The sequence below is a fragment of the Anomaloglossus baeobatrachus genome, chromosome 11 (genome assembly GCF_048569485.1).
Source record: "Anomaloglossus baeobatrachus isolate aAnoBae1 chromosome 11, aAnoBae1.hap1, whole genome shotgun sequence".
In the NCBI taxonomy this organism is placed as follows: Eukaryota; Metazoa; Chordata; class Amphibia; order Anura; family Aromobatidae; genus Anomaloglossus; species Anomaloglossus baeobatrachus.
In genome coordinates, this window is record NC_134363.1 from 187764929 (window position 1) to 187780691 (window position 15763).

General features: G+C 44.6%; 1 protein-coding gene across 4 annotated transcripts in view; it reads right to left on the reverse strand.

Moving 5' to 3' along the window:
- Window positions 1-4753: 4753 nt before the first annotated feature.
- The window catches only part of ROBO3 (roundabout guidance receptor 3), a 471759-nt gene continuing 460749 nt past the window's right edge, over window positions 4754-15763 (reverse strand). For all 4 annotated transcript variants that reach the window (XM_075328149.1, XM_075328150.1, XM_075328152.1 and 1 more), the window contains 7 exons: window positions 14706-14844; window positions 13782-14006; window positions 13070-13239; window positions 10374-10481; window positions 8435-8611; window positions 8023-8174; window positions 4754-5462 (listed from right to left, as the gene is read on the reverse strand). In XM_075328149.1, coding sequence (XP_075184264.1) covers window positions 5451-5462; window positions 8023-8174; window positions 8435-8611; window positions 10374-10481; window positions 13070-13239; window positions 13782-14006; window positions 14706-14844 — 983 coding nt within the window. In that variant the 3' untranslated portion in view covers window positions 4754-5450. The remainder of the gene's footprint in view (window positions 5463-8022; window positions 8175-8434; window positions 8612-10373; window positions 10482-13069; window positions 13240-13781; window positions 14007-14705; window positions 14845-15763) is intronic.

The window sequence follows — 15763 nt, forward strand, 5'->3', positions numbered from 1 at the left end:
CCGTCCCTTAGTAAAATAATGTCCTGTATGATGTATAGTACCATCCCTGATTATAAAGCTTCCTGCCTCATGTATAGCATCATCCCTTATTACATAGTGTAGTTCTTTATGCATTTCCCTGTCCCTTATTACATAATGTACTCATTAATGTATAGCACCATCCCTTTTTACAGTGACCTCTCATTATGCATTCCAACATCCCTTATAACATAGTGCCAGCATTATGTATACTGCTGTACCTTATTGTGACGTGTCCTCTTGTTTTGTATAGTGCCCTCCCTTATTACAGTGTCCTCTTATCATGTATAGTGCCATCTGTTATGTCTAGTGCTGTCCCTTATTACATGATGTCCTCTCAAGTGTAGTGTCATCTTAGTCCTTTTTTTTTGTATAGGGGCTTCCCTTATTATAGTGTCCTATCATTATGTATCACAATATCCTTTATGATGTAGTGACGTCCCTTATTACATAGCAGTATCTTGTGATTACTGGTGCAGTCTCTAATTACATAGTCTCTTCTGTTTATTTATAGCGCTCCTCTTATGTAGCATCCTCACTTGATTTGTATAGCGCCTTCCCTTATTATAGTGACCTTATGTATCAAAATGTTCACTAATAGCGTCGTATGTATGTATATATATGTGTGTGTGTGTATATATATATATATATATATATATATATATATATATATAATGTGTGTGTGTATATATATGTGTGTGTGTGTATATGTGTGTATAATATATATATGTGTGTGTATATATATATTTTTTTTTTATAAATTCAGCACTATCCCTTATTACATATTATACTCCTATATTATATTTAGCACAGCCTTTGAAGAAAAAAATGTGCTGCATAACTGTACCACACCTCTGTGTGATGGGTCGGGTGGGATACGACGTCTAAGCTGCTCATGGTCCTTCCCATCTTTAATCTTCCCCTGCGGAGCAGTAAAGGATCAGATGTATTTTGAGTATTTGATCCTCTGCATTCTGATGAAACAGTAATAATCTATATGGAATTTCTTTAGAATCAGTCAGGGCGTATAACCCATATCTCCTGCTTCATAGATGGCATCAGTTTTGAATTTGCAGGATCTGATGATTCTGGGGTCCGCACATTCTCATCGTGTCTTTCTCCGGAGATCTCCAGACGGGCAGCACTGCGATGCTGGCGTTATCAGTCTCACATTCCTGGCAGCCCCTATGTGAATGAGGCTCGCTGCCCAGCCCCCACCCGTCCCGGGGGTCTCACTTTCCTCCTTTACGTCTTGCCCTATGTTATTCTGATATTGATTTTTGGTGCATGGTAAATCTCCTCTTCTGCGATGTTTTCCCAGACATGGATTCATGAGCAGGAAAGTATGTGACCCCCAACAATGCTCAGAATAAAAGAAAGCGATGAACCTAGAATGTACGTAACGATTTCTCTCTTAGTCTTGGGGTATGTTCACACGTCACCTTTCCTTTGCGTTTTTGCCACGAAATATGCAACATTTTTTTAGTCTCCCCCCGAGTGAATGTGATTCCTGAATTCTCCTTCACATGTTGCTTATTTCTCTGCAGATTTGTTATCTGCAGATTGTCCGTTCTTTCCGCATCTGTGCAGCATTATTCACCCATTCTAATGAGAGAAAAACGCTGCATAAAGACACCGGATCCAGGAGACGTGCTTAATGCAGCAAATGCTTAATGTGTGCAGATACCCATCGGTAATATTTAATAGCCTGGACTGTACTACAGGTGAATACAGTGTATTGGGCTATGTGCGCACTAGAAAGTGCATTTTTCTTGAGAAAAAAACGGACCCCCTGAAAGAATCCCGCACCCGATGTAAAAACCACAGTAAAACGCACTCGCGATTATGCCGCGATTTGCCACGGATTTTTCGCAAGTTGGTCCCCGCAGTTTTTACCATTTTCTATGGCAAAAACCGCAGGTACCTGCGGAAAAGAGGTGACATGCACATTTTCTCAAGAAATTCTGCAGAAAGAATGTTCTTGAGGAAAACAAATGCAGTGCGCGCAGCTATTTTTTTTTTCCATAGCTTTTGCTGGGAAATGTCTGCAGAAAGATTACAAACATTTCTCAACAAATTTCTGCAGCAAAACCGCGGGTAAAAACGCAGTGTGCGCACAAGGCCTTACTCACTGTTATCAGCCATGTCTAGAATCAAACGTTGAATGCTGAGCCACTATTGTAATGTAGGAAAGCCGTGGATGTGAAATCAAGGCAATTTATCCTGTGGATTTCAAGCTTTGCAGGTAAAATCTGTAGCTTTGCTGGACACCTTCACATCGTGTGACACCAGCGTGATCAGCTTAGAGATAAATGGGCGCTGTGTGTGGGCATCAAACTGTCTGGGGGACGCATAGGGCAACATACTGTGTTATGTTCAATCATCATAGTGGGTGTGTGGACTTTAGGGGACCATACTGTGTATAAGGATCTGTTGGGATATTGTGTGTGTGTGTGTGATAGCATCATGCTATGTGTATGTGGAGGCATCATAATTTATAGGGGGGGCACTGGGAGTATCTTAGTGTGTGTGCATTATAATGTGTGGGGAGACTGAGGGCAACCTACAGTGTGTGGATGGGCTTCAGCGACATCATGTGCGGGGGAAAGTGCAGTTAAGACATTACACATATAGGGCACCATTCCATGTGTAGGGGACACTGGAGGCATCAGTGTATGTAGTGGCTGTGCGGAAACCATGTGTGGTGCAGGTGCTGCTAAGGCATTATGGTGTGGGGTGTGTGTGGACTACAAGCCAGGGTACTGTGCAGGTGTTACTGGGGGCGGCATCATACTGTATACAGGGGCATCATACAGTATGTGAGCAAGTGTCAGAGCCTCTTAATGTGCAGGCACTGTACATAGCATCCTACTATGTGTGAGTGGCTTTAGGGGCATCATAATGTACGAGGGCTACACTAGTAGCATTCTACTATGTAATGGTACACCAGGGGCATCATGCTGCATTTTGGTGGTAACTGTAACAACTATGTCACAGGTGACAGTCTTGTGTCTGGCTATAGCAGGTCGTGCAAATTACTCCCTGACCATTTATTATTCCTGCTTGGTGTATATGGTATTTTATGTATCTCCTCTACTTGGGGGTTTATCCCTTTTTCCTTTAGGATCCTGTTGAGTTCCTCACCCTGTCAGCGGTCTTCATCAGCACTTCCCTTTGTGTCCATAAAAACCCTCATTCCCTTCTGGTGATAGGTCTAATACCCTTAGCAAGTCATCAGTGCGAGCAGACCGCTTGTATTCATCTGGATAATCGTTGTCATTTCTCTCCCGGAGTCTTCTTGTAGAGAAGTGGTTTACTTTCCGCTGTGTGTTTTTTAGCGCTTAGTGGGGTTGACTAAGCGCTCATCTCATCCATTCTCTGCCTAGTGCCTATTTCATAGGTGCGGAACTTATCTATGGCGGTGAGGGAAGTCAGACGGCAGCGGTAGGTTTGGTCAGGGGTCACTATCCCCCCCCCCCTGCCCTAGACAAAGGGTTTCCCTTGCCTTTCACCATTTGCTTGGTACTTCCCCGTACCTAGCATGACAGTAACTGTGGGGGCATCATAATGTGTTTCGTGGCCGGGGGATTAAACTGTGTGGCCATCAGCAGGTACTGAGAGCACAACATAGTGTGCCAGGGGATGAAGGGGCATCTTTCTAAATGTGTAGCGGGGGTGAGGGCATTGTGGCTTATGAAATAAGTACCATACTGTGTACATAGAGGACTGGCTGACTTTGGGGAACCGGCTTAGCATTAAATTAAGGCATGCAGCGCAGTATGTGTGCCTCTTTCCTATCTTCCAAAGTTGGGCAGTATGCGGTGATGAGAACCGGGCCGCAGAGCTTTATTCATCTTCAACCACGGCTTTATCTGCAGTGATCGGATCACTCATTTCTGTTTTTGGAAAAGCGGAGTGAACACGAGTGAAAATCAAATGTATTAACTATACTGTACTGGCGGTGCAGTGCGATGTGCTGGCGGTGCAGTGCGATGTGCTGGCGGTGCAGTGCGATGTGCTGGCGGTGCAGTGCGATGTGCTGGCGGTGCAGTGCGATGTGCTGGCGGTGCAGTGCGATGTGCTGGCGGTGCAGTGCGATACCGGAGCACACACTATTGTGAGGGAAAGTGCACAATAAATGGAAATCCCTCACTTTTATCAATGAACTAAAGAGAAATGTAAATTCCCTCAGTATTTGGTGATCGTCCGTCTTCTCTTGAGTGAGGGGGGGATTGCTCATGGAGGGCACACGGAGGGAAAAATTACATTTTTGATCTGTGTACCAGAAAAAATATCTTCACCCACAATAAGCTGCTGTAGGTGGCCGGGCACAAAACCCTGTCCCCTCTCCCTTTGGGTATGTGCACATTGTTTTTTTTTTGCTTATTTTTCCTTTGCAGATTTGCAACCGTCTTTGCGGCATAGTTTAGCCATATAGAGAGGGGAAAAATATGCAACAAAAACCACTTATTTTATGCAGCTTTTTTCCTCCCAACATTGGGATTTGCAGAACCTTCTGCTGCAGATGCTCAATACCTGCTCAGAGCCTTTTTCTTTTTAAAATCTGTGAAGAAAAAACTTGCACCAAAGTTATTACATTTTAGTATGAATAAAGCAGATTAATAAATGTGCAAATTTCCACGCACCCCGCTCCTCATAAATCCCCTGACGGCCAGTCTGCTCATCTGATCCACATTCGATGTCTGCAGGCGTCAGATCCATATTGTCAGAAATCTTTTAGAATGTTTAGCAAAAATCTTTATTTGTAGCATACAAAAATTAATTTCGGGCCTATTACAAGTGCAGCGCATGACGCAGCTTCAACAGCGGCGCTCGTAATGGACCAAAGTGGTCGTCTGTCACAGTGACGGCTTCTTTCTTCTTCTTCCCATTGTTTCCTTTACTAATATGGACGTATTTTCAGCTGAAGGCCCCTGCACCATCAAAAGGTCTGTTAGGTTAGTGCCACAATGGCACCAGTCTCCACCGCCATGTCTCCTGTTGGTGCCACAAGTCTCTGTCTCAGTGCTCTTCACTGGGGCCGCATGCAACAAGCCTTGTGCTTTTTTTTTTTCCTTTTTCATTTATCAATTTATTTTCAGTCCTGTCGTTCTGTACTCGCGAGTGCAAACATCGTACTGGCTAGAAAACTTGGCACATTCAAAAACAGCAACATGTTCTTATCGTACAACGCGCTCGTTGTAACCTTTATAAATATAGTCACATCATTTCCAGTCCGTGGAAATTCACAAACGGGCGCCATTATTTACATCAAAAATCCCCCCCCTCCAAAAAAAAAAAAAAAAAGTCCTGAAAAAGTCATAAATAAGCCATGAATGGAAAATACTGGAAAAGTTTTAAAGTGTCTTTGACGAAACATCTCTGTGTACAACGTCTTGGCAGGAAAGTGATCAGCGGCAGCCGAGGGCTCTTCATCTCTTGTCCTGGGGGAAACAGAGAAAGATACACATTATATAAAAGCTACACAGCAATTCCACCGCAAACGTTCCAGAATCCTATTTGTCCTCCAGTCACAACCGGAGCTTCCATAATGCACTGGTGGTACACGAGGCGGGGGCTGCACCGCAGCAGGGTGTAAAGAAACCCCCCGACATCAGACAGAACAGTCTACATGGATTGTGCGGGTAGAGCCATGATCATTCTGAATGCAGCTCTGGGGGTGATTAGAGTAAAATGATCGGTGTATGGAGAGGCATGTGACCTTCATTGGTCATTTATCTTCTTAGTATTCATCTTATAGATATGAAGAACCTGCAAATTTTACAATTTTGCAAATACTACACTGGTAGGATTGTGTAGATAGCCTTAAATGGCTGATAACTGGGAGCAGTAGAGTGCATTCCTGCCTTGCATTGAGCATCTCCCTGCCAAAAATGGCTGATAACAGAGAGCCATAGTTTATATTACTTTGTACTGCAATCACTCTCCCCCAGCTGATAACAAGGAACACTAGATTATATTTTTGCCCTACAGTCAGCCTTTGATAACTGGCTGCTACCAGGGAGCAATAGCCCACAGTCTCTCGGTTGGCGGCAGTTGTGCGTTTTCATCTGATCCTTGCGTCGCATCCGCTGTCATGAATCCAGCCCTTCCTAATAACACACGTATTCTTGTGGGAGACATTCCCCAGGATGAGACATTTTACCTCTTGAAAGGAGCCGTCAGTAACCAACATGAAGAGGCCGATAAATCCATCACCTCTCCTGTCACCTACAGAAAGGTGCACAAAGAAGAGCCGGTATTTCCCCCGGGAATGAGCGGAGCGCTCGGCTTTCACGGGTCTCGTGTGATCGGGTTTCTGCTCGAGGCCTCGGACTCTTGGGAGCTTTGAAGTTGAGATTTTAGTGGAGATGAGATCTGGCGGCATTTTGTGCTGTACCGGGAGTCACCTATGTCCTGGGGCGGGGAGCCCGTAACCAGATCTGCTGCCCGCTGCAGCCCAACCTCCGGCTGTGGGGGGACGGCTTTTATATGTATTTCCTGCAAATCAAAGCAGTTGCTGTCGGTCAATATTACACCCCTGCTGGATCACCAATCTTTTCCAGGCTCCTGCATGGCTTATGCCAGTTTCCCACATCCTTCTTTTTACCGGTTTCGCGTATCCGGTGCGCTCCCGTACAGTGAATACAGTACAATGACAGCGCTGTAACTTCCGGGTCACATGCGCCGGTCACATGACAGCACGTGACTGGCGCTTGTTGCGCTGTCATTGTACTGTATTCACTGTACGGGAGCGCGCCGGATCCGCGAAACCGGCAAAAAGAAGGATGTGTGAAACTGGCCTTATTCTCCTGGGTATGTACCGCCACATAAGCTGACAAGATCCAATTACCCCTCCAGGACTCTGGGAAAGCCCTACTGTCAGCCATATTTTTACTTTCCTAGAGGCCTGAATGGAAGCTCTGCTCGTCGTGCTGCGATCCTCTGCGTTATACTGAGACGTGGCCAGTGACTCGCATTGTGCTGCGATCCTCTGCGTTATACCGAGACGTGGTCAGTGACTCGCATTGTGCTGCGATCCTCTGTGTTATACCGAGACGTGGCCAGTGCCTCGCATTGTGCTGCGATCCTCTGCGTTATACCGAGACGTGGCCAGTGACTCGCATTGTGCTGCGATCCTCTGTGTTATACCGAGACGTGGCCAGTGACTCGCATTGTGCTGCGATCCTCTGCGTTATAGCAGACGTGGCCAGTGACTCGCATTGTGCTGCGATCCTCTGTGTTATAGCGAGACGTGGCCAGTGACTCGCATTCTCGGCTTCATTCACATTTGCCGCCATTAACGTTAACATTCTTGTGCTGAAAACCATCACGACACATCCATGAGATCAGACAATGCGCGGGCTCCAGCTGCTCCTATGGGGCGGGCTCCAGCTGCTCCTATGGGGCGGGCTCCAGCTGCTCCTATGGGGCGGGCTCCAGCTGCTCCTATGGGGCGGGCTCCAGCTGCTCCTATGGGGCGGGCTCCAGCTGCTCCTATGGGGCGGGTGAGAGCCGCCATTACTCATCGGGCCCCATAGGCAACAATAAGACCTAAAATATCATCGTGTGTGTGAAACCTTAGTCTGACGTCCAGGCGACTGTGAGAGGAGAGGACTCATCATCCCACGGTCCACAGAACGTGGCCTGAAATCCTCTGCGACCATCCAGCTCCTCACTGCCAGTACAAGAGGGTGATGGACGGCGGCGCGGTGTCACCACTGTGCACCATTTATTATCCGCACTGTATTGCAGATCCATTGCTCTTCTCAGGGTGGAGGGTCTGGCTCTAGTGAGGGGCCGATGCCTTAGATCCATCCTCATATAGCAGAACACAACGTGGTCCGTATACACGATCTGTCCATGTAACGCTCAGTACACTGGGATGAGGGGGGATCTGCTGCCAGGAGGAGATGATGCCCAACTAAAACTTTAATCAATAAAAGACCCCAGAACTGCGGCTTCTGCAGTGAACATTGGGAAGATACTTTTGGGGTCTCTTACCTCTTTCCGCTCCCCTGTTTTGCTTCTTCCGGATGGATGATTCCTGGATCCCGCGGACCCCCGGGACGAGCTGCTTCCTGAGGTGGAGCAGTTACTGGACATCTGACTTCTGGACAGGAAGGTGGGTTTACTGTACGGAATGATTTCTTCATCTGCGAGAAGAGAACAGGAGCCGCGTCCATTACTGGGGTCAGAGTCTACGACACTCTCCATAGACTGATACTTCTACGTGTCCGGGGGGATTCCCTCCTATCAGTCACCTCTACTCCTACTGTCTTACTGTATGGACATATAGATGTGGCATTGCTTACAGGGGCCATTCTATGTCCAGGGGTCTCGCGGTGTTATACCCCACAATCGGCTATAATATAGAGCAATAGTGACATGCAGGGCAGGGGTAACAAGATCTTACCTTCCCTGTGGTGAGGCGCGTGCGTCGTACCTCCCCGCTGGTGTCCCGCTCCTCCAGATCTCCTCTCTACAGACGATGTGGCGCTGGCGTCCCGCTCCAGCGATGAGCTGCAGTGCTCCATACGGGGGGAACCCGGCTCCTCATCGGCAGGAGGGGGCTCAGGGGGTGGGGGGAGATCTAGAAAACAAACAGTTGTGTTTACAGTGAACTTGACATATTGTAGGAAAATACTTATTTAGTCCACCAACTAAAAGGGGTTTACACCAAGTTTGTAGGTTGTCAACTCATCAATGGGACCCGACTAGTCCCGAAAAGAGGCCTCTTCTGCAGAGAAAGGAGCGGAGGTCAATCAGGTGCAACACCGCTCCCTGCATTGTGTGAGGACTGGTGGACGGAGCGACGCACCAAGCTCTCATTACTCCTTCAGTACCATAGACAATGAATGCAGTGCAGCTCCCTGCATTGTGTGAGGACTGGTGGACGGAGCGACGCACCAAGCTCTCATTACTCCTTCAGTACCATAGACAATGAATGCAGTGCAGCTCCCTGCATTGTGTGAGGACTGGTGGACGGAGCGACGCACCAAGCTCTCATTACTCCTTCAGTACCATAGACAATGAATGCAGTGCAGCTCCCTGCATTGTGTGAGGACTGGTGGACGGAGCGACGCACCAAGCTCTCATTACTCCTTCAGTACCATAGACAATGAATGCAGTGCAGCTCCCTGCATTGTGTGAGGACTGGTGGACGGAGCGACGCACCAAGCTCTCATTACTCCTTCAGTACCATAGACAATGAATGCAGTGCAGCTCTCTGCATTGTGTGAGGACTGGTGGACGGAGCGACGCACCAAGCTCTCATTACTCAGTACCATAGACAATGAATGCAGCAGTGCTGTCTGCATTGTGTGAGGACTGGTGGACGGAGCGACGCACCAAGCTCTCATTACTCAGTACCATAGACAATGAATGCAGCGCAGCTCCCTGCATTGTGTGAGGACTGGTGGACGGAGCGACGCACCAAGCTCTCATTACTCCTTCAGTACCATAGACAATGAATGCTGTGCAGCTCCCTGCATTGTGTGAGGACTGGTGGACGGAGCGACGCACCAAGCTCTCATTACTCAGTACCATAGACAATGAATGCAGCAGTGCTGTCTGCGCTCAACCTAAGCTTCTGCAGAACCTTGTCCACTTCATTCAAAGTCTATGGGACTGAGTGAGAGAGCACTGTAGTCGGCTGTCATTGGGGTTACATGGGCTGCAGGCCGGATCCTCGACTGCTACATTCTAATGGGGGACACAACCCCAAATCTCATGACGGGTGGGTGGATTGTCACCAATTGTATGAATAAGTGGCGGGTTGTAATTGATATGTTTGCAGCATTGTTTCTATGTCCAGCTCAGGTAGACCCTCTGCTGCCACTGGGGGTCGATGTGTATACAGCTCTTACTGCCGTGAATGGGGGTCTCCTACAGACTGCCACCTAGTGTCAGGGAGAGGTACTATGGGGGGAGGGTGGACAGAGGAATACTGCCCTGAATGGGGAATGGCCGGGAGGGTCAGAGATGATCCTCTCTGTGATTCCTGGTCATTGGTGAACTCTCCAAATTCCCATTTGAAAGCAAAAACAACGATAGAGGAAACCGGATCCACCAAGTGGGGATGGCATGATGCAGCGTCTGGATGGCGGTGGATAGAGCTCGCTTCGGTTTTATGTGTCGCGTCATCATTGTTCCCAATTTATGACATTTTTTCCTTCTAATATGGAAATCCGGGGCAGGAGGTGATATTGCTATAAAGAGATCTGTTCATTACCCTAAACACACAGTGTCGCCCCTGGTGGATCCTGCAGCTCATTGCACTCAGGAACTGCTGCTTTTAAGGAAAAAATATGGATATTTTTTTCTTCCTAAAATCAGGCGATAACAGAACTCACCCCCTTGCTTGGCTTCCCGGCGGTAGTGAGCGGACTTGGACTTTTTTTTTCCTTTTGATTTCTGTCCGGGAGGAGTGCAGATGTCTCCGGACTGAGGGTGTGCTTTTCCTGACAATTTAATGAAAAAATTTATAAAAACACCTGATAATAAAATGACAATTCTCATCTTTAATATACTGACTAGTCAGGGAAGATGGAAGAGGCACAAATATTCTACATAGGGGGCAGTATTATAGTAGTTATATTCTTGTATATAGGGGCAGTATTATAGTAGTTATATTCTTGTACATAGGGAGCAGTATTATAGTAGTTATATTCTTGTACATAGGGAGCAGTATTATAGTAGTGATATTCTTGTACATAGGGGCAGTATTATAGTAGTTATATTCTTGTACATAGGGGCAGTATTATAGTAGTTATATTCTTGTACATAGGGAGCAGTATTATAGTAGTTATATTCTTGTACATAGGGAGCAGTATTATAGTAGTTATATTCTTGTACATAGGAGCAGTATTATAGCAGTTATATTCTTGTACATAGGGAGCAGTATTATAGTAGTTATATTCTTGTATATAGGGGCAGTATTATAGCAGTTATATACCTGTACATAGGGAGCAGTATTATAGAAGTTATATTCTTGTACATAGGGAGCAGTATTATAGTAGTTATATTCTTGTACATAGGAGCAGTATTATAGTAGTTATATTCTTGTACATAGGGACAGTATTATAATAGCTATATACTTGTATATAGGAGGCAGATTATAGTAGTTATATTCTTGTACATAGGGACAGTATTATAGTAGTTATATTCTTGTACATAGGGACAGTATTATAATAGCTATATACTTGTATATAGGGGCAGTATTATAGTAGTTATATTCTTGTACATAGGGGCAGTATTATAGTAGCTATATACTTGTACATAGGGGCAGTATTATAGTAGTTATATTCTTGTGTATAGGGGCAGTATTATAGTAGTTATATTCTTGTACATAGGGGGCAGTATTATAGTAGTTATATTCTTGTACATAGGGGACAGTATTATAGTAGTTATATTCTTGTGTATAGGAGCAGTATTATAATAGCTATATACTTGTATATAGGAGGCAGATTATAGTAGTTATATTCTTGTACATAGGAGCAGTATTATAGTAGTTATATTCTTGTACATAGGGACAGTATTATAATAGCTATATACTTGTATATAGGAGGCAGATTATAGTAGTTATATTCTTGTACATAGGGGCAGTATTATACTAGCTATATACTTGTACATAGGGGCAGTATTATAGTAGCTATATACTTGTACATAGGGGCAGTATTATAGTAGTTATATTCTTGTGTATAGGGGCAGTATTATAGTAGTTATATTCTTGTACATAGGGGGCAGTATTATAGTAGTTATATTCTTGTATATAGGGGGCAGTATTATAGTAGTTATATTCTTGTACATAGGGGAGTATTATAGTATTTATATTCTTGTATATAGGGGCAGTATTATAGTAGTTATATTCTTGTACATAGGGAGCAGTATTATAGCAGTTATATTCTTGTGTATAGGGGCAGTATTATAGTAGTTATATTCTTGTACATAGGGGACAGTATTATAGTAGTTATATTCTTGTGTATAGGGGCAGTATTATAGTAGCTATATACTTGTACATAGGGGCAGTATTATAGTAGTTATATTCTTGTATATAGGGGGCAGTATTATAGTAGTTATATTCTTGTACATAGGGGAGTATTATAGTATTTATATTCTTGTATATAGGGGCAGTATTATAGTAGTTATATTCTTGTACATAGGGAGCAGTATTATAGCAGTTATATTCTTGTGTATAGGGGCAGTATTATAGTAGTTATATTCTTGTACATAGGGGACAGTATTATAGTAGTTATATTCTTGTACATAGGGAGCAGTATTATAGTAGTTATATTCTTGTACATAGGGAGCAGTATTATAGCAGTTATATTCTTGTGTATAGGGGCAGTATTATAGTAGTTATATTCTTGTACATAGGGGGCAGTATTATAGTAGTTATATTCTTGTACATAGGGGACAGTATTATAGTAGTTATATTCTTGTGTATAGGGGCAGTATTATAGTAGTTATATTCTTGTACATAGGGAGCAGTATTATAGTAGTTATATTCTTGTACATAGGGAGCAGTATTATAGCAGTTATATTCTTGTACATAGGAGCAGTATTATAATAGCTATATACTTGTATATAGGAGGCAGATTATAGTAGTTATATTCTTGTACATAGGGAGCAGTATTATAGCAGTTATATTCTTATACATAGGGACAGTATTATAATAGCTATATTCTTGTATATAGGAGGCAGATTATAGTAGTTATATTCTTGTACATAGGGGCAGCATTATAGTAGTTATATTCTTGTACATAGGGGCAGTATTATAGTAGCTATATACTTGTACATAGGGACAGTATTATAATAGCTATATACTTGTACATAGGGGCAGTATTATAGTAGTTATATTCTTGTATATAGGGGCAGTATTATAGTAGTTATATTCTTGTACATAGGGGCAGTATTATAGTAGTTATATTCTTGTACATAGGGAGCAGTATTATAGTAGTTATATTCTTGTACATAGGGGCAGTATTATAGTAGCTATATACTTGTACATAGGGGGCAGTATCTTTAGTGGACATTGCCTGGTACTGACCTGTGTTGTGGTAACTGACATTCTCTGAGCTGATTGGGGGATTTTGGCTGAGGTTTCGTCTGTGTCCATGTCGCGGCGTCTCTCCTCCCTCTGTATGAAGACTCTGGTTGGACTGTGTCAGAGGAGGACTGGGCGCTCTTTGCATCAGTACAGTTCCAGCCGGCATCCGCCTATATATGAAAATATGGATGAAGTAATTCCTCTATGGAGGCTGTAAGGGTCAGAGACTCGTACACCTTATATACTATTGCAAGTAACACTATATAGTGGATGGATGATGAGTAGTGATGGGCGAGCGTGCTCGGCAGTGATAATTACTGGAGCGAGCGGGGGAGGGACTCGGGTACTCTTGGAGCTCGGCTGAGTATCGCGGATGCTCTGATATTTTCTCTATGTAACGACCATAAAGCACCGGCTTCGCTGCATTATGTGATTATGTGAGCAGGTAACACAGGGAGAATCATTTGCAGTCTCTGCCTCTCCCGGGGGATAAAATAACATTCTTGGACTTAGTGTAACAAAAAAACAAACCGCCATCCCCCTGTCTGTAATTGCTCTGTTTGTGGCTGGCTGTATGTGGGCAGAGACCCCCGCAGGCCAATCATTGACTTCCCATAATGCCTGTTACTTGTGTCGAGCTCATGTGAGTGTCTGACCGGCCGAATGGAGAAACCTCAATAATGAGGAGAACTTGGGGTAACAATGTTCTTACCTGGGATGAGGGGGGAGGTCAAACTGCTGCAGCCTGGGGATGTCTTCGGACTCGTGCAGCTCGTCTCGGGGGGACGGGGTAAGCGTAGCCGTGGACTGCTGCCCATAGGACTGTGCTGGAGATGAAGCTTCCCCACGAGGGGGTGGAGGGGGACAATCTTCTGGAATATTCTCCATCAGATACGTCCTTTCTGGTAAGGGGGGGCACCATTCCTCTGTCTCTGAACTGTGGAAAAATAGTCATTTCAGTCTAATTTTTAATGGAAAATAAATAAAATTGAATGATTTCTATAATCTTATTCATGAGCTTTACACAATATTTCCTAATCTTTGGCCTCCTGCCCCCCCCCTCCCCCTCTGCCCCCCCCCCCCTCCTCCTCTGCCCCCCCCTCCCCCTCCCCCTCTGCCCCCCCTCCTCCTCCTCTGCCCCCCCCTCCTCCTCTGCCCCCCCTCCTCCCCCTCTGCCCCCCCTCCTCCTCCTCTGCCCCCCCTCCCCCTCTGCCCCCCCTCCTCCTCCTCTGCCCCCCCTCCCCCTCCCCCCTCCTCGCCCCCCCTCCTCCTCCTCTGCCCCCCCTCCTCCTCCGCCCCCCCCTCCCCCTCTGCGGTTTACAATCATTATTTGCTGTTTGTTAAACCATAATTCACAGGATGATTAATAGTTTTATTTTTCCTTATTTATTGGATGTAACATGAGTGACAACCTGCAATATTCACAGATAGAAGCGTCTCCAGCGGAAAATCCGGCTTATTATTGTTTATTAAATGCTTCATCCTCTCGCGTCCGCGGTTACAGACGGCAGCGTCTTATATCAGCGCAATTATAAACAAACACAGGCACTCGCCAGGAATCTGCTGGCTCGCTGCAGCCGACAGACACCGGAGCATAAGCTCGGCTGGAAGAGGCGGCGGGAGGAGGAAGACCTACTTCATCTCCACGTCAGAGTCTTCATCCTGGAAGTGACTCAGCTCCTCGGCCGGAGGCGGCGGCGGCAGCACCTCGCTCCAATTCAGAGACGGCGTCTGCACCGGCTTTCCCATACACTTCTGTTTAGCAGATTTAGTGACTGGAACAAAATAATATTTATATACAGAGAGAAACTCAGATCAAGGGATATGTGTGTATGTATATATATGTCAGTACAAGGCAATGTCCACTATAATACTGCCCCCTATTTAGAAGTATATAACTACTATAATACTGCCTCCATATACAAGAATATCACTACTATAATACTGCCCCTATGTACAAGAATATAACTACTATAATACTGTCCCCTATGTACAAGAATATATCTACTATAATACTGCCCCTATGTACAAGAATGTAACTATCAGAGTGCAGTATTATAATAGATCTATTCTTGCACATAAGAGCAGTATTATAGTAGTTATATTCTGGTACATAGGGGCAGTATTATAGTAGTTATATTTTGTATATAGGGGCAGTATTATAGTAGTTATATTCCTGTACATAGGGGCAGTATTATAGCAGTTATATTCTTGTACATAGGGGCAGTATTATAGTAGTTATATTCTTGTACATAGGGGGCAGTATTATAGCAGTTATATTCTTGTATATAGGGAGCTGTATGTAGTTATATTCTTGTATATAAGGGCAGTATTATAGTAGTTATATTCCTGTAAATAGGGGCAGTATTATAGTAGTTATATTCTTGTATATAGGGGCAGTATTATAGTAGTTATATTCCTGTACATAGGGGCAGTATTATAGTAGTTATATTCTTGTACATAGGGGCAGTATTATAGTAGTTATATTCCTGTACATAGGGGGCAGTATTATAGTGGTTATATTCCTGTACATAGGGGCAGTATTATAGTAGTTATATTCTAGTACACAGGGGGCAGTATTATAGTAGTTATATTCTAGTACACAGGGGGCAGTATTATAGTAGTTATATTCTTGTACATAGGAGCAGTATTATAGTAGTTATATTCTTGTACATAGGAGCAGTATTATAGTAG